Source organism: Rhagoletis pomonella, unplaced genomic scaffold (genome assembly GCF_013731165.1).
Source record: "Rhagoletis pomonella isolate Grant_MI unplaced genomic scaffold, Rhpom_1.0 Rhpom_scaffold_00012, whole genome shotgun sequence".
NCBI lineage: Eukaryota > Metazoa > Arthropoda > Insecta > Diptera > Tephritidae > Rhagoletis > Rhagoletis pomonella.
The window spans coordinates 22858628-22877777 of NW_023458566.1; the positions used below are offsets into that span (position 1 = coordinate 22858628).

Sequence of the window (19150 nt, forward strand, 5' to 3'; positions counted from 1 at the left end):
TTCTTAATTAACTAAAAAGTAGTTATTCTTTAATATTCAGTAAAAAATGTATTAAAAATGATTTTCTGTTATTAGAGCGTTTTTGAAGTGAAACTTCTTTAGTGGCGGTTGGTTGGTTGAGAGTAAATTGGCAAATTCAACGGAAATGGTGCTACGGAAATGATGCAACGGAAATGGTGCAAGGGAAATGGTGCAATGGAAATGGTTGGGGCTGAAACAAATGCTTTTTGTGTGTATGCATATGGTATACAACTAATGAAAGGTTAAAGAATAACTCTTAGAAAAAAATCAATACAAGAATGAAAGTAAAGGTGAGTACGTATATACATAGATAAAGAAAAGGATAAAGGCAAAGGTAAAAAAAAAACAAAAACAAAGATGCGTAAATATAAAGGCAAAAATGAAGACCAAGGTAAATTTAAACGCTGCACTTATATATATAAGGGCAAAGGGGGAATATGTGGATGAAGAAAAAGATAAACATAAAAGTAAAGACCAAGAGGAGGATGAGGATACCGATAAAAGTACAGATGAAGATAGGGGAAAAAAGATTAAAATAAAGGTAATTAAAGAGGAAAGGGTATAGAGAGAGACACAGAGACTGAATCTGGGAACTATTTTGGAAATTTAGAGATTTTCGGGATTCTCGAGACTTATCGATGAAATAATCGACATCTTTATCGATTTTGTTATCGATATTTATAGATTTTGTTATCGACTTTCTAATCGATATTTATCGATTCTGTTGTCGACATTAATCGATTTTGTTATCGATATTTATCGACTTTTTTATCGATTTTATTATCGATATTTATCGATTTTGGTATCGATATTTATCGACTTTTTAACGATATTTATCTATTTTGTTATCAATATTTATCGATTCTGTTACCGATATTTATCGATTTTGTTATCGATATTTATCGATTTTGTTATCGAAATTTATAGATTTCGTTATCGATATTTATAGATTTTATTATCGACATTTATCGATTTTGTTATCGATATTTATCGGTTTTGTTATCGATATTTATCGATTTTATTGTCGACATTTATCGATTTTGTTATCGATATTTATCGGTTTTGTTATCGATATTTATCGATTTTGTTATCGATATTTTTCGATTTTGTTATCGATATTTATCGACCTTTTTATGGATATTTATCGATATTTATCGACTTTGTTATCGCTTATTTATCGATGATTTTATAGATTTTGTTATCAATATTTTTATCGATTTTCTAATCAATTTTACTACCAATATTATAACCGATTTTGCTATATTTTGTTGGATGTTGCTATCGATTTTGTTATCCATAGAGTGTAAAGATAAAAATGAAGATAAAGGAAAACAGAATAAGATAAATGTAATTAGAACGAACAGTCGTAGAGGTAGGGATCTAGGCAGAAAAAAGACAAAAAATATAACCTTAAACAAAAGCAGATGAATGTATGTATGTAAATATTTAGATACGTATATTGGTTATGAGAAAAAAAGAGATTCGCATCGTAAGTTTCACTTCTCCAGTGTGGCCCAGGCGCACTTACTTTTTTTTGTTAGAGAGTGTTGTTTGACAGTGTTTTGAGATACGAGGTTTTGCCAAAGTACCGTCGATATGCGGTTATGTATATGTATGCGAATGGATAAATTAAAAAAAGTTTTGTTCAATAAAATTAGTACCCGCGTTTTTTTTTCGGACTATAATTTGGCGCCTTTGGTGATTTTGGGAACTTTGGCCGATTGTATCTCTGAGAAAATAAACAGCCAACGAATTTTAAGAATTATAACGAAATCTTTATAATGTTTTCGCTCTTATCAAACGTTATTCAATAGGCCTTAAGTTTATGCAGAAAATATTTTAGATGAAAAGGAAAATGTATACCAGCGGCACGTAGTGAAATTTTGATTTGTAAATACATACACACATATGTACATATATATACACATACTCTGGTTTTAAGAATGTTAAAACTTAAAAAATTCATAAATATCTTGTATAAACTGCTATAAATTCGGAAATAGGCATATGTATATCGTCGTTTAAAGTACAAAACCGCGTATAAACAAAATGCAAAACCGCGCATGTGAGGTTGCATAAATTATTTTCTAGAAAGTAAAAACACTCAGATTTCCGAAATGGTTCTCTTTTTTATAAAGCAATCGCGTTTCTGATTAGTATATTTCCGGACGAATGGATAAGAATTGAGCCAAGAGCTTGTGTGAGCAAATCCAATTTTTGGCAGCAAATGTCAGTTACGCCGTTTTGCAGAATGACGATGCGCGGTTTTGTACTTTAAACGACGATATGTACCTATTACCACGTTTATGCGTTTGTCATTTCATACGTTAAAATGGTGTTTTGTGCTGTCATATTCAACTACGTTTCATGAATTGATTGCGTGAAATGGCAAACACATAAATGTAGTACCTATGTATGTACAGTGGTGGAAAAATAAATAGGGACACGACATTTTAACAAAATTTTTCCTATTTTTTTTGTGTTTATTATATATTTATTATTTTTTTTTTTTACAAAATATAGCTCATTATCTAACAAAAACCATATCATAAAATATCATCTTAATTTTCCGTTTTATAGCCCATTAAATTTTAGTAGAATAAAGTGCAAGTTTTAAGTAAGTTTTAATTTTTTTAGCAATTTAAAACGTACATTTCATTCTACTAAATATCGATGGCTGAGTGGAAGATCGACCTATCTCGGCAGTCAATTCGAAAACGCCATATCTCAGAAAACTTTTCAAGAACGCCCTACTTCAGAATTTGATTCAAAACCGCCCTATTTCAGAATTATGTTAAAAAACGCCCTATCTCAGAATTCGGTTCATAAACGCCCTATCTCAAACGAAAATACATTGAAAATAAGCTGAGATAGGGCGATTTTGAATCGGCAGCTGGAGTAGGGCGTTCTTCAACCAAATTCTAAGATAGGACGTTCTTGAAAAGTTTTATGAGATAGAGCGTTGTTGAAAAATTTTCTGCGATAGGGCGTTTTCGAACTGGCTGCCGAGATAGGTCGATCTTCCACTCAGCCATCGATATAAAACTACGTACTCGAAAAAATTCCAAAAAAATCGGATTAAAAAGTTGAAAATTTAGATGCCATTTTGCAGAATTTTTATAATTTTTGCACAAAAATTTAAATACGGATTTATATGGTTTTTATTAGATAATGAGCTATAATTTTATAAAAAAAAAAATAATAAATATTAAATAAACGAAAGAAGAATATGCAAAATTTTAAAAAAATATCGTATCGTTTTTCCACGACCGTATATATATTTTTTTCTTTTCGCTTTCATTACTTGTACAAAGTGTTTACATTTATATTTTTACCTGGGATTTCTTTATCGATAAAGGCGAATCCATGTGAAGTAGCGAGAAGCCAGAGTTGGGACCGTAGGTCGGTGTTGCCACGTTTGGTCGCTTCTATATCAATAATGCCAAGGAGTGACAGTGGTTTTGTATTGAACAAGTGTATTTTATATTGCAGGTATTTACATAATAAAAATCATTAATACGTATGAGACATTCCTTGTTGCTACGTACAATAATTACACGGTGTAACAAAATTAAGAAAATTGCACGCATTTTTTAAGCGGCCTAGCGCCGGTCATAGGTCTAACATAGCCCTACATTCTCAATTTATTATTATTTTTTACCTCGCATTTGTTAGCTTGGGATGTAACTGTGTAAGAATGGTGCGCCTAAAAGATGCAGCAATTTCCATAATCAAGTTACATACCCAATGACAGTACGAATGGGAAGTGCTTTAAATTTCCAATTTAAAACTACCTGATGGCAGTACGAATGAAAATTCCAAAGATTGATTTCGCGTGTTATTCTATTCGTTATAATAGTTTTAAAATCAATTGAATTTAAGACTAAAAAGACGAAAATAAAATTAAAGTTTAAAAAATGAAAAGCTCGCTCTTATAACAATGTGAACTAAAAAGTAAAACATACTTTATAGAAATACAGATTTCGTTTAAGATGAATAGGAACTTCCCTCACTTGATTTAGTTCAACTTTTAAAACCAACCTAAAAAAGGATTAAAGTAATTGACAATAAAATTAATTTTACCAGAAAACGAAGCGTGGGGTGCTTTTTAGATTTTATAGTCCTGCTCTTGACAATATTCAATATTACTAAACTGAAAATGAAAAGTTGAAAACAATTGATATCAAGCACCCCACGTTATGTTCTCCGGTAAAATTAGTTTCATTGTCAATTAATTTAATCATATTTTAGGTTGGGTTCAAAAGTTTAATTAAATACGGTTAGGAAATTTCCTATTCCTCTAAAACGAAATCTGTATTTCTATAAATTAATTTTTACTTTTTAGTACACATTGTAATAAAAGCGAGTTTTTAGTTATTTAAACTGTAATTTTATTTATTTGCCTTTAATTACGAGCAAGTCTAGATATCATTAGGGATGCAAACGATGCATCGATGTTTTCAAAACACCGATGTTTCGTCCAAAAATATCGATGTTAACTAGAAAAGTGAAAAACATCGACATCGTTCATTCACTCCGTTCGTATTATGCCGAACGACGAACGTGGCATGCGAGCGCTTGTTCTCGGACCATCATTCAGGATAGAAGCAGGCTTTTGGGGGCTAGATTATCAAAGCTTCTTTTCTGAACTCATTTCAAAATGTTTATTCATAAATCGCTTTGACTTTTAAAGATTTTTCTCTGGCGGCTTTAGCGTTCTTTTCATATAAAAGGCGCACTTTATAATAAATGGCGTTGACTTTGTTAATTTTGTTTGCAAAAGTCTTTCGCATTTAATTCTAAAGGGTGAACACACCAAAACTGCGACACTTTGGGAAGCTCATAACTTACCCAAAACGAATTCAATATTTTGAAATTCAAATACCATAAGTTGACCATGACCTTAGTTGAACGTAGAAGAAATTTCATTTGAATTTGATTCCTAGTTGAGTTAAAAATGGCAACCGAGCTAGAAACGAGACAAACCATTTTGCACGAGTTTATAAATGATCCGGCCTTAAGTACACGTAAAGTTGCTAAAAAATTAAAGAGTGCACTATTCGACAGTTTGCAGGGTTTTAATCGGTACAAATAAGGCCTGACAGTTACGAGAAAACCAGGGAGCGGGGGTTGGCATGGTCAAAGTGATAAAAACAGTGCTCGGAAGGTCCTCAGTGCGCTTTCGCGAGATCCGAAGATTTTGTCGCGTTATGTTGCAAAATCCGTACGGAGATCGCAGTTTGTCGTACAAAAGGTAAAGCGGAAAGCTTCATTGAGATGTTCTACAGCTCAAACAGCGCCAGACCGAGGCGCAAAGTAGAATGTTACAGAGAAATCCCGCATTCGGAAGTTGTATCAATTCTAAATTAAAAAATACAACTGCATTGTTATGGACTGCGAAACCTACTGCTATAAAAATTCAAAATATATTGCAGGTCAAGATTTGTATACTGGTGCAAGTCGTCAAGATGCCCCTGAAAGTTGTAAGCTGAAAATGAAGTCCAAATTTCCAAAAAACCACATGGTTTGACCCTGTGGCCGTAAGAGCAGCCCCTTTTCCCATCCGGGACAATGAATGATCAAGTTTATCGGGATGAGTGCTTCAAAAGGCGTCTTCTGTCGTTTATCAACAGATAAGGAGTAGGCCACTGTTCTAGGCGGACGTGGGAACCTGCCACTATGCTAAGGACACATTGCCGTGGTATAATGCAAATAACATCAATTTTGTACCTCACGACTGCAATCCACCCAATAGCCCAGAGCCACGTCCTATTGGGGAATATTGGTCAATTGTCAAAGGAATCTTGATGAAAACAGGTGAAAGAGTGAAAATTATTGAAGAGTGCAAAACAAAGTAGTGGTGCGCATCGCGTAAAGTCGATGATGCGGTCGTGCAGAACATGATGGCGCGTGTGCGATGAAAATACCGATCACTTGCAGATGGAGCAAATAATAACTAATATTTTAACATTTTAATAACATCTAAACTTCCTAGTTATATAATACAAAAAAAAAAATAATTTCAAAGCCTTCTAGTTGGTTTCTGGTAGTAATTTCTAAGTGTCGCAGTTTTGGTGTGTTCACCCTTTAGGCACTTGTGAAAATTGTTTTTAAGTCAAATCTGTACACATTCGATTTACACCTTATAAAAGATCTAAGAATAACTGTTATTTTTGATCGCAAAAATAAAAATCATAATATAACGATTAAGGAAGTTGAAAAAAAAATAAATGACATAATAACGATTATAAATGATCGAAAAAAATAAAAATCATAAACGATAAAAAATTATCGAAAAAAATAAAAATAACAAAGCAGCGATTAATTTATAATTTTTATTATAAAAATCATAACGGTTACGCAGTTTTACTATGACCCCTATTATGGTTCACAACTCAACTTTTTGAAAAACCGCCCATAGCCCAATTGCAAAACCGCACCGCCTTTCTTACGACACTCAAATTTTACAGGAGAGCGAAAAACAAACGCTTTATTCTTTGAAGGCATTGCCTTGATAGGCTATTATTTTACAAATCTGTTGTTTTAATAACGATTTAACAATTTTTATGCATAAATCTCGATGCCTGGAGTTCAGGGTTACCAAATCTCATTTTTGCCACAACGGCGATTTAGGCAGGTTTGCAACTGGTCGATGGGCGGTTTTGCAAAAACATCGACGATATGTAAATATATGCAAATTGTTCATCAATTTTTAGTAAATCACTGTCCTTTCCAAACATCACTTCAGTAAAATCCATAGGACAAAATTAACGTATGTAAGTTAGTAATTTTTCTAAACACTTTATTTTGAAAGTGCCATAAGTCACTTTATCGTAATGAAAAGTGATGATTTTTCCATAATCACATCAAATTATGTATTTATACTGGAAAAATGTTGGTATGCCAAGATAACAAATACAAGTAAATCTTCTCGAAACTTAGCATTCATATTCTTAAAGGGTTAAACCCTTACATATGTACATCGATTTATAGACGTATCCCTAATTATGTGGATACAACCGTATGTTTTGGCTAAAAACCTCCAAAAATTATTCTTATCACAATTGGGCTGATTTTTTCCCGACCTTCTTGTGTTTCGCAACTTTTTTTTCAACGCTTCGGCTCTGTCACATACAGCTTTCGCGTCGCTTTGACGTTGTTTCATTTTGACAGCAACGCAAGTAGCGCAAGTGTTTGCTACAATGAATGCTCTGACAGCAAATGTTTTTTCTTTACACGATTTTGTGTTTATTAGTAAAAAGTGAATAATTACATTAAGGGAGTGTCAACGCGCGCAAAACGGCAAGAGTTAACCAGCGTTCGTGTTTTTGTGGCGTCAGCGTTGTCTATGAGAACTGCTTCATATAAACGTAAGTATGTATTTATCTTAGCTGTCAAAGAAAAACCAACGCCAAAGCAGCACGAAAGCTGTATGTGCCAGAGCCTTAAGTTCGATACCACAAATTCGATTAACCAACTGTTGTTTTTATACAGTACGACCGCCATAAATAAGGTATAATAATGACGAATTTTCCCCAAGTATTGTAAGAACAAAAGTGAAACAAATTGTATTCCATTTAGAAATTATTATGAGGAAATGGACTATAACAACGATTATTGAAATTAACGTACCCGACACCACTTTATGATTTAATTTTTTATCATTTCAATGCCCACTGGAAATATGGCTTAAGAGAGGACAATTCAAAATACTGTATTTTCCAATACAATTACATTTTCGGTTTCAAATCTCAAATCTCAAACACAATCACAAATTACTTCGAAATTTCCTATAAACAAACCTTAGAGCAGTACAAAACTCACACGTACACATAAAAATGTACAGTAGAATACGGTGAAATTGTCACATTGCCACATTAAGAAATTCATAGAAACTTTATCTAATACACCAGGTAAAGCTACCTGTAAAATATTGAGTATTATTTACCCAGTCTGCTCTGCTGGGGTTGAGAGATCAAACGAACTTAACTTACTGAGCCGTTGTATTATTTTGACTTTTAGCGAATTCAAAAACGAAATCAATATTTTGCTTAGAACTTCAGTAATTTGTTAAGAAACTAAATCATATACTACATATAGTTAAATAATATAAATTACCATGTATGTTGCAAGTTTACTTTCTGAAGGAATACCGTTCGAAGGCGGATAAAACAGAGGATCCATTGCAGCTGTATCTGAAAGAAAGACAAAGAATTGTTAAATATGCAACAAGAATTAAGAAAAAAAAACGCTTACGATACAATGTTAGTGAAGCATTAAGAATAAGTACAAAACTAGTATTCAAATAAAAAAATAAAAAATTTTAAACAAGAATGATTACAATTAAGGTACGAGCTAAATATGTATCTGAAGCGGAATGTCTGGCTACAGAAAAATTTAAATAAATAGCATGGGAAATTGGCTGTACAAAAATGAAAGTAGAGTCCGACCGATTAATCGGTCGATGCCAGGGCTAGTATAGGCCAAAAAAAAATCGACATCGGCCGCTTTTGGCCGATTTTTGAAAGAGGTTATATTATTTAGCTATTTGACTGTTTGTTTTTCTTTTGTTATTATAAAAGTTTACAAAAGCATTTGTTCTTGAAATGAATTCAATTTAGCCGATTCTTTGCCGATTAAATCCTGAATATAATTTCATTTTAAGAACAAATGCTTTTATAAATTTTTATAATAACAAAAGAAAAACATAATCAAATAACTAAATAACAATATCTCATTCAAGAATCGGCCAAAAACGGACGACTCCGATTCTTTTAAAAATGAAAGTTTAAAGTTTTTATACGAAAAATACGCTAAGCGAAAAAGCACTTTGAACGTCGCTGCTAACTGATAAATGTTAGGAGCAATTTTCTCGACAAAAGCGGAGCAGAATTTGGGGAGCTCTAGAGGATCACACTAGGGATCACACTCTGGGCAAACGGTTTTATAATATTTTTCCGTTTCGAATAATCAACTGCTTATTAACCGACTTCGAAATAGGAGGAGGCTATTAATTCGTCAAAATATATTTTTTTTTATCTATAACTGTATAACTTTGGACCACGTTAACCGATTTCGATGATTCTATCGAAAAGGTGGTTGATTTAGATCCGAACATTGGACCATGAAGAAATTAACGATAATCCTAAATTTTTATATGAGAACTGAAGCGGCTATGTTTTTTGCTTAAAAAATTACTTGTTTACATTGATATATTTACACTTACTACGCGTTCAGTAGCAAACACTTGAAACAATACTAGTGGCACTATATAAATAACAATCACCTACTTTTGCTGTTTAATTCAGTTGTTTCAGTTTTGTATTTAAGAATAAAAGGAAATGTACGTCGAGTAAAGGCTGAATTAGTGGTGCCATACCATAGCCATAACCGTAACCATGGCAATTAAATATTCCGATAAAACGTACGCTCAGCTCTGTAAATGTATATTGGTGCCATACTATAACGCCCCAGAGCCATAACCGTATCCGTAGGTATCTATTTAATATTAGGTTTTCGCCATAACCCATAAGCAGCTCGGAAGTATTTTTCTACGTTACGGCTATGGCGTTATGGTTATGGCACCTCTAATTTGGCCCTTACAAACACAGAATTTTCCTTTGTTTTTAAAATTATGTGACATAAGAATGATGAAAAAGATATGTGTATGTATGTATGTACATTAAGGCGTATCACGAAAAAAAGTTTAGCGTGTCAATTTTATTTGAATAATTATGCCGAGAAAAAATTTTGGGAGTAAACATTTTTTTTATGCTTTATTCACAAACAAAAAAGTTATAATGTTTTTAAATTCCGGCAAAACCCGCCACTTAGCAATTGCTAACTTTTGCGCTCTGAAGAATAATTAGTTGTGTTTGTTTACAAATTATCCAGTAACTTGCCAGCAACTCTCCAGTAACTTTATTTCTAAGAATTCGCTCTCATTCAAATAAGATTTTTTAATTAATTTGAGTGAGTATAGAATTAACTTGCTCGTTTTGGGCACATTTGCAATGCTGTTCTGTTTAAAAAAAAAAAATAAAATTGTTTTACATCCCGATTTGTGGGTAGCTTGTTGCTCTGAACAGATTCTTCGGTTCAAAAATCATTTTTTACAGCTGCGATCTCTTCTTCATTGTTTAATAGTCCTGAGCGAAACCTTTTCTACGACATAAATATTTTAAAAATCGGATATCAAATAAGAAAGCGCGATTTAAAGAATAGCGCGATTTAGCGGGCGCATAAAACATAAAAAAATAATGTCAAAACGGTATTATCCATGCGTGACGATTCTGCTCCCCCTATGTAACGTTCATACTTTGTCTATATGTATTTTAGTCAGGCCAGCCAAGTATCCTTAGTTAGGAGCAAGGCCCAAAATTTTAGCTTTTGCTTGGAATTGCCAAGCTAAATTTTAACGACCATGCGTATTGGGTTCTTTCTTTCTTCATTAAGTCAATGAAACAATAAGTTTTTACTGACATTATATAAAAATTTAGAAAAACCTTATTTTTTGCCCTTTTTAAGATATTTGCCTTTTTTCCTTTTCTAACTCTCAATTGTAAAGGGCAAGGAAAAATCCCTTGTTCCTGATAATATGAAAGTTTTATACGTTCCATATTTAAATTGGGCGCCACTCGTATCAACTCACGCCAGCGCACGTTTAGTACATTCAAGGCTTTTCTTCGCGAAAATCTAATAAAAAAATGCTGCCAGAAAAATTAAAAATGCTTATTGTGGTTCAATGTTACTACAACTATAGAGTTTAAAGTTTTGTGAGTTACAAACTCGAAAGGAGAAAGTAGTCAAAGATTCAAAGTAGAAATTTTTAAAATAATGAAACTAGTTCATGATACAAAAAAGAAGGTAGTTTCAATAAACAACTTTTTGATTAAAAAGCAGATTTTTGACAATTGCTCAATTGTGAAAAATTCGAAGCGGCGTTACCCAATTGTAAGTTTTTTGGTGTGGGAGATTTTTTATCCTAAATTTGGGATTATAAATAAAACAGTTGTGTTAATATTTACCTTTTAAAAATAATTAATATCTTATCTTAAAAATGTTTAAATTTTACATTAAATTCGATAAAATTTTCTAGTGTCCTCATGTCATCTGATATTTCACAATGTAGTTTTCTATATCGGATACGATGATTTTATATAATTCAAACACTGAAGTTATACATTTCGATGTGTTATTTAATACATATTGTCTTTGTCCATTTAACAGCAAATGGAATTTACTTTGGAACCCATGGGCCGTGAAATTTTTCCCGCAACACATATTGTTTTCACATGAAATTTTTACACACCCAAAAGTGAAGTATAAAGTAAGTAGATAAAAAAAAAACTATTACGTTTGATTTAATTTTTTGCAATCATTAGTTCATTTCCCTTGAGGAGTCACAATGCCCATACCGGCTATACCGATTTTTTTGAAATTTCGGACACAAAAATGGTTATAGGCTAAAACAAAACCGATATTTAAAGGGGGTGTGGAACCTCCCATACAAATCGAATTTTTCATAGTGCATATCTCTGAAAGTATTTATGGTAGAGTCGTGGAACCTGGTATGGATATATGTCAATCTCAAGCTCATGGAAAAATATGGGTTTATTGGAAAATGCAGCGTGCCACCGTAGAACTGGAATAGAGGTAAATGAAATCAATCCCAAATCTATGAAAAATGGGGGTATATGAAAACGATCTCGTATCCAGCTACGAGAGCTAGCGGTATAAGCCATATAAACTAAAATTCTGGTGACGCAGAAAGAGATGAAGATGAGAGATGAGAAAAACGGGCGCGACACCTTCTGGAAAGTAACATGATCGCGTGTATTTAAAAATATCATGAAAATTGTGGTGCTAGCTTAATGTTGCAAGCTTTGTCACAGCGTGAACAGAATACTACTTTGCCGAGGAAATGTTATGGAATTTCACACTTATTTCACAGAAACAAATTTTATATGCTTTTTCACGAAACAGGAATTAAATACTATGCTTAAGAACAAAGATTTTTAAATCGACAAAAAATTAATAAGAAAATATGAAGGATTTTAGATATTGGGTATGGTAGCAGGAAATGTCATAATCTGCTTAATTGTCAGGTTGTTAATATGGCGACGAAAAAGTGACAATGGAACTACCTTCTTTTTTGTATCATGAACTAGTTTATAGTTCTTCTCTTTTTACTTGTAAAATAAACATTTCTAAAATAAATGTTTTTTTTTTTTGTTTTTCGATCAGAGGGAGTCGCCCTGTCTGAAACCCCGTTTTGTGGCGAACGGCTCGGAGAGGTCTTTGCCAATTCTGACGGAGCTGGTCGTATTGCTCAACGTCATTTTACACAGCCGTCCGTATCAGTTTGGCGGGGATGCCAAATTCAGACATAAATAGCGGCGCGTATATGCAACTCCTATTAGTGCTGTGCAATTTTCCAACTGGGTAAGTGTAAATATAAACTGGCCGAGAAACAGTTGAACCAAATCGTAACAACCGAAGTTGCTTGATGCAGAAGCAAAGAAAAAATAAACAAGTTTCATAAAAAAGTGATATGTACACACATATAATGTAAACGAGGCAACTTTTTGGAAATATGTATACATATATACGCTTGCGAATGAGTGCACTCGCAATTTTATCTACATTAATTCATACATATATATATATATGTATATATGTATGTAGGTATGTACATACATATATCACTGAGCACGTTCGTCGACGCCTACACGTCACTGAACAAGTGACACAATTGCGTTTCGGCTGCACGTCGATGGATCTACCTAACTGGCAGGTATTAAATGATTTACAAATTTCATAGCCCAAAATATTTAGGGCCAACTTACCGCCCCACTCAATACTTTGTACATACATACATACATACATAATATTTAAAAGATGAGAGAGAGAAAACACTTTCTAAAACGCACCTACGAGCATAGGACCAAAAACTTGAGAATTAGCGTACACATTTCAGTTTCCATATGAAGTCGAAATTGAAGAAGTGCGAAATACATACATACATAAAAAACAATGTATGTACATTAGGAATGTTAATCCCGGGATGCCGGGACCCTGGACTTTTTAAGGTATGTAGTTTGTACTGATGGCAATAATCCTTTTCTTCACCAGTATTAGCTATATTTCGTTTTTAAGTGAAACTTCTTAGTCGAGTTCGGAGATGGTTGCGTTAAATATTTAACACCAATTCGGGTATGCAACATAGCTTTAGTTCCGTGAAAGGAGTTCCCACATGTTAGAAAATCGAATTCAAAATTTCTCTGCCGCAGAGGGTTGCGTTAAATATTTAACACCGTCATAAAATCTGTATCGTTCGTTCGATTTTTAAAAATGAGGTGAAAGGGCCTGATAGGCGCTGAAGTATAGTTTTTCGGCGCGTTTTTGTTATCGTGGTTTCCCCAGTAGGCCTAATCCACGGGCAAAGTTTTTTGCTTTCAATGAAAGCAGGTGAAGGTGTGGAAATGAGTTTTACGGCGCATCCCGTACATCGCTATGTTTATCGCTTTCCCGGCCGTGATCTAAGCGTCGTACAAAACAAATGTAGGTACAAAAGTTGTGGAAAATGAAATTATCTACATCTTTGGAATTTCAATATGCTATAAATTTTCAACAGAAATTGTCAAAAAATGGCGAAAACCGTGACAATGTAAATTTTTCTCGCAGTTTTCGTTAATTTTTTACAATAAAAAATGCCAATTTAAAAAAACCTTCTATATAACAAATGTGGGTAATTAAATTCTCTACATATTTGTATTTAACAATTTTTTTCGAAAAATGCAATATAAGCTTGAAAATCGCAAAAAACAAAAAAAAAACTTAAATCCAAGATGTCGGAATGTTGCCAAATCAAATTTAGGGGCAGGACTGTGGATCCATGATCTACGTGTCAAATAGAAGTAAACTGCATCAAAAAATTGCTGTTACAATTTTTTTTAAGAAAATGTCTAATGGGGCTGGGCTGGGGTTCTCTGTAAGATGGTTTGTTAAAGAAATACGTGAACATATATGAGGGCTATTCGCGGTCCGGTGCAAATTATTTGTATATGGCGTATGGAAAAAAGTGATATGGCGTATGGAAAAAGAGATATTTCCAGCAGTAAACGTTTTAGTGTGGGCCGCAACGATGTTTTTTAAATAAGGCAGATCGTAATATGCGCTCTCTGGGAATAGAATACCTGTAATTATTGTACCATGGTTTCAAACCCATTTATTTATTATTTATTTCATGGTAGGAGAGCTTCTCAAACAATATATAAGCAATTTTTTCAATTCAAGTTGTTGAAAAGTAATGAATATCTAAATCCAGGGACTATTCCCGGGATCCCGGGATTCTGACAACGCCATCCCGAAAATCCCGGGATCGGAAAAAGCCGAAAAATTAACATCCCTAATGTACATAGATAAAGACATGATGAAATCAAAGTTAAAGAGCGAGTTGGAAACGCTTAAACGTATTTTCTTGCAGTTTTTATTTTGGCTGATAGCAATTTCTTTCCAATCTTTTATATACATATCTGTGGTCATAAGCAATAATCGCCTAAGTCGAAAAACCTGAACACTACAATTAATGTCATAGTTAACTTTTCCAATTTCGAAAAGTGTAGTGCTAACTTGACGGACGTTATAGTAGTAGAGAAGCAGAAGCAAAACGACATTTTCTACTATAAACAATTTTGTTCTAGTGTCAAGGCATATTTTTCAGAGTAGTACTGAATGACCAAATTGTATGCATTCAACCAAAATTGACAATCAAGGCGATTGCGAATGTTTATGTTATATGCACATTTCCTTTGTGATTTTTCATTTTCGTTCTGTCAGAAAGTTCCTGAGAACTCCGAGAGAAAGTTCCTTAGACTTTTGATCCCGATTTAAGCATTTCCCAAAAGTTCCGGAGACTTTTGTTCCATTTTGTTCTTTTCGGGAATGTTCCACAAGGTTTTGTTATCATTTCGGTTTGGGGTTTTATGCGTTGTTGGGAACAAACCTTCGAGAAGGGCATTCAATTTCGATCACACAAACACTGCCACATTAATTGTTGATCGAATAATTCCCATGTGATCCACAATCAGTGTGGCCATCATACATACATTTTTAATTCAAGAGGTCGTAATTTCAACTTATGACTTTATTACTCATTTGTACAATTTTGTATAGAGCTTTATTTCGCTTCTGGATACAACAAAAAAAAAAAAACCATTTAAAACGCGGCGTATTTAGCGTGGAGGCGAATTATAAAACGGCGTTACTTAGGTTCTCGTACACAAATATCTGTAAGTCGCGTAAGTCGACTTAAGAAAGAATTTAGTTAATTATGCTATCGTATTCTGCAACTACTATTCCATATGTATGTGAAGTCCACATCTCGCCAGCTAGACTATTTAAAAAGTTATAGACGAACATATTTTAGTTTCCCCATAAGGTTAACATTACAATCAAAATGTTTAAAACGGTTTTTCTCGCATTCAGGTTTTTCGACTTAGGCGGTTATTGCTTTTGACCACAGATATGTATATAAAAGATTGGAAAGAAGTTGCTGTCAGCCAAAATAAAAACTGCAAGACAAGACGTTTAAGCGTTTCCAACTCGCTCTTTAACTTTGATTTCATCATGTCTTTATCTATGTACATTAGGGATGTTAATTTTTCAGCTTCTTCCGATCCAGGGATTTTCGCGATGGCGTTGTCACAACCCGAGATCCCGTGATTAGTCTTTTATAATATAAGTCATTAAATAATAATTATAGATGAGACTCGAAAAATATTTATCTAAGTATAATGATTATTGATTGACTTTTAATCTTTTCTCTTATAATAGTTATGTCTCTGATTCATACAGATTTGTCCATTTTCACCGTTACAGAGTAGTGTTGTTTGGAAAGTTGTTATTGAGCTGAACTCATTCTCAATAAAATTTTCTCGACAACACCTCTCTGTGACTGCCAAATGTACAAATCGTGTGATCCCTGATTAAGCACACTTACCAGCTGGGAAGAAGTTGTTTAAGAATGTTGACATTTTTCACCGCAACACTCTGACGAGTGTGGGGATTGTCGGTTGCGGTGGAGTTTTCGCCTCGTCGTGCTCCTCGTTAGTGAAGTAATCGTGGATGTGTTCGGGCAGGCCGTCGTTTTAGCGGGGCACTGATTTTTTTTTCGTGTTTTAGTAGCTTTAGGTAGGTTTTATTTCTGTTTTTTTTTTTTAATGATATTTGTACTTTATTATCTACATATATATATTCTGTAATTTTTTTTATTCGTTTTCGGTATTTTGACCGTCGTTTGAGCAAAGCTGCATTGTATTTTTATTTGTACGCGAGAGTTCTGACCAAACTGCAAAAATATATACATATTAGGGGGCCCATCGCAAATGCGTTTTTTTTTTTTTGGAAATTTTAAGACCCTACCCCCTAATTTTATTCGTTTTTATGAGAAATACCATTGCCTTTTTTTTATAGATATTTTAAAGGTCATTTAGAGGTCGCGACCTGCCGATTTAGGTCTGAAAATACGACTTAGTAGATTTATAAGTTTTTGAATGACTATTTTTGATTCGATTTGATGCGGGCTTTTCTTAAATACGGCCTTGAATTTGTATGGTTTATTTACCGGAGAAATATGGGTGTTTTTACCCAACAAGAAATACCAACCACCCAAGTCCGACAATGGATCACCAATTTAAACGTCGCGACCTCTAAATGACGTTTAAAAAATCTATAAAAATAGGCTATAATATTTCTCATAAAAATGTTTAAAATTAGGGGAGGGGAGGGGGTCTTGAAATTTCCAAAAAAAAAAAAAGCATTTTCGATGGGCACCCTAATACATATGTACATATTCACTTATTCAAACACATTAGTAGTCCACTGTTCTCACATGTACATACATATGTACGTAACTTTCTAAAGTTCTCCCTTAATTACGTCAATATACTTAAAATAAAAATAAAAAATTCTCCAAATTTATTTCTAAATCTCGCTAATCCTCAGACAGAATCCGGAGGCCGCGCGGATTACAGGAGTGTTCGGATTATAAATGGTCAATGGCAGTATGAAAATTACCATTATACTTAATTTTGAAGAAAACTAAAGAGTGTGTCGGACGTGGCAATATTTCCAACTTTTCCGCGCAATTGCTGTCAAATTGAGAAATGGAAATTATATTTCTGTGTGAACAGCCAGAAAGACCTTTCTGTCACATTTCGGAAATCAGCTTCAGCGATAAAAGTTGCAAGATGTGACTTCAAAAGATAGAGCGCAATCGATTTCGTAAATATGGGCTTGTTCGAGTTGCAATCACAACCGCAGTGTTGCGCGAATTGTTAAAGTATCACGTTCTGTGTGAATTTCTAGCAATGTATTATCAGCTGGGCAGTTGCAACAATGTTGCCATTTTTAATCAGTACGGCAGTAATGCCGCTTTTATTACGTACCTCGAACAGGCCCTATATTTCAACTTGCTCGTGCTGAACTAGCAATCTGCAATTCGCCTTTCGGAAATAATAAACCTCTTTCGAAAGACATTTTACATTTTGCTGTCAAAATGCGAAATCGATAGTCTACTTTCCCGTGTAAAGTAAAAATAAAAATTGCAAGGTTTAACTGCAACTGAAATTCAGCAAATCGCTTTCGAGAAATAATTTCAACTTGCTCGTGCTGCACCAGCAATTTTCATTTTTGCCGTGTTACGCGTTTCTTGGCGAAATTGTATACAATTCTAAAAATATTAATTGAAATATGTGTAACTAATTTATTCTACTCGTGTGGAGTATTTTAGTATTAATGTATTAGACATTTTGGGACTGTTTTGTGCACATTTTAGCAGGTTTAGTAAATTTTTCATGTCATCAATTTTGTTATAAGCATAAAAATGTCTGGTAACATAGTTGAAAGTGGACTTGTCTGCATTCATCGCGTTAACTGACAAAAAGTAGCATCGCAGGGTTTAATTTTCAGAAATAAAAACTGCTTTCGAAAGCCACTTTACGTGCAAGGTGTAACTGCTCCTGCAATCTCTTTTGGAAATTCTTGATTTTAACAGACTTGCACTTGCCACGTCTAACAGCTGCTTTACATGCAAGGCGTGACTGCTCAACAGCTTTCTGAAATTTCTAAATTTTACGGCCTTTTCGAAATACATATATTGCCTTGCCACGTCTGGCACGCTCTTTATATCTAATAAACTTTGCAAGTGTATTAAGTTTCTTACTGTTAATTACCGTGCCGTTTTCAGAATAAACTACATCGGTGGCTGAAAATGGCTGAAGACACCCTACTTCAGAATTTGATCAAAGAACAACCTATCTCACAATTCTATCTATTGAAAAACGCCCTTTCTCAGAATTTTGTTGAAGAATGCTTAGTAAATGGTACAAAAAGGCCCTCTCTCAGCTGACGATACATTGAATTGAATTTACTTGAGATATGACGTTCTTGAACCATTTGCTGAGTTAAGACGTTCTTCAATCTAATTCTGAGATAGGGCATCCTTTAACCAAATTCTGAGTTAAGACGTTCTTCAATCAAATTCTGAGATAGGGCATCCTTTAACCAAATTCTGAAATAGGGCGTTCTTGAAAAATTATCTGAGGTAGCCGTCGATATGTAAAGTTACGAAAAAACCGATATAGCTGTTTTACAGAGTGGCTTTCATAGTCAGTGTATAATCGCACGGAATTATTGAAATTTGTTTTGTGATACGGCCTGATGAGAACGAATTCCAGTTTTGGTACCAAACGCTATACGTACATATGTACATATGTTAGTGCAACTGTGCCTTCGGTCAGCCGGTTATTGAAAAACTCAAGCACTGAAGGGATTCAGAGTGCGCACGTAGGTACAAACCTTGTATTTAAGAAGCCAATATAATAGCCTACCCTGCAGAAAATCCGACCAGCTCAGGACTAGCGTAGAACTAGACATTTTGCCAATAGTACTAGTTCTAGCTCAATACCCAAGCAATGCTTTCAACTATCCAGTTTTACACGGCAATGTCATTGGCGGTGGCAAATGTCGCCCAGTGCATTACTTTGCAACTGGTTTTTAAGCGGTTCCGTTTTGGATAGTTTTTTTTTTTACAAAAAAACCGTTTTTAAGTTACGATTTTTGGATA

At 33.9% G+C, this 19150-nt stretch overlaps 1 protein-coding gene across 3 annotated transcripts in view; it reads right to left on the reverse strand.

Moving 5' to 3' along the window:
- Positions 1–19150, reverse strand: part of LOC118748121 (PAN2-PAN3 deadenylation complex subunit PAN3) — a 52959-nt gene that overhangs the window by 32106 nt on the left and 1703 nt on the right. The window contains exons 2-4 of one of the 3 annotated variants that reach the window (XM_036482435.1): positions 16025–16372; positions 8140–8216; positions 3357–3449 (exon numbers count right to left, since the gene is read on the reverse strand). In XM_036482435.1, the coding sequence (XP_036338328.1) occupies positions 3357–3449; positions 8140–8216; positions 16025–16058 (204 nt within the window). In that variant the 5' untranslated portion in view covers positions 16059–16372. The remainder of the gene's footprint in view (positions 1–3356; positions 3450–8139; positions 8217–16024; positions 16373–19150) is intronic. The other 2 variants (XM_036482436.1, XM_036482437.1) reach the window with 2 other exon arrangements.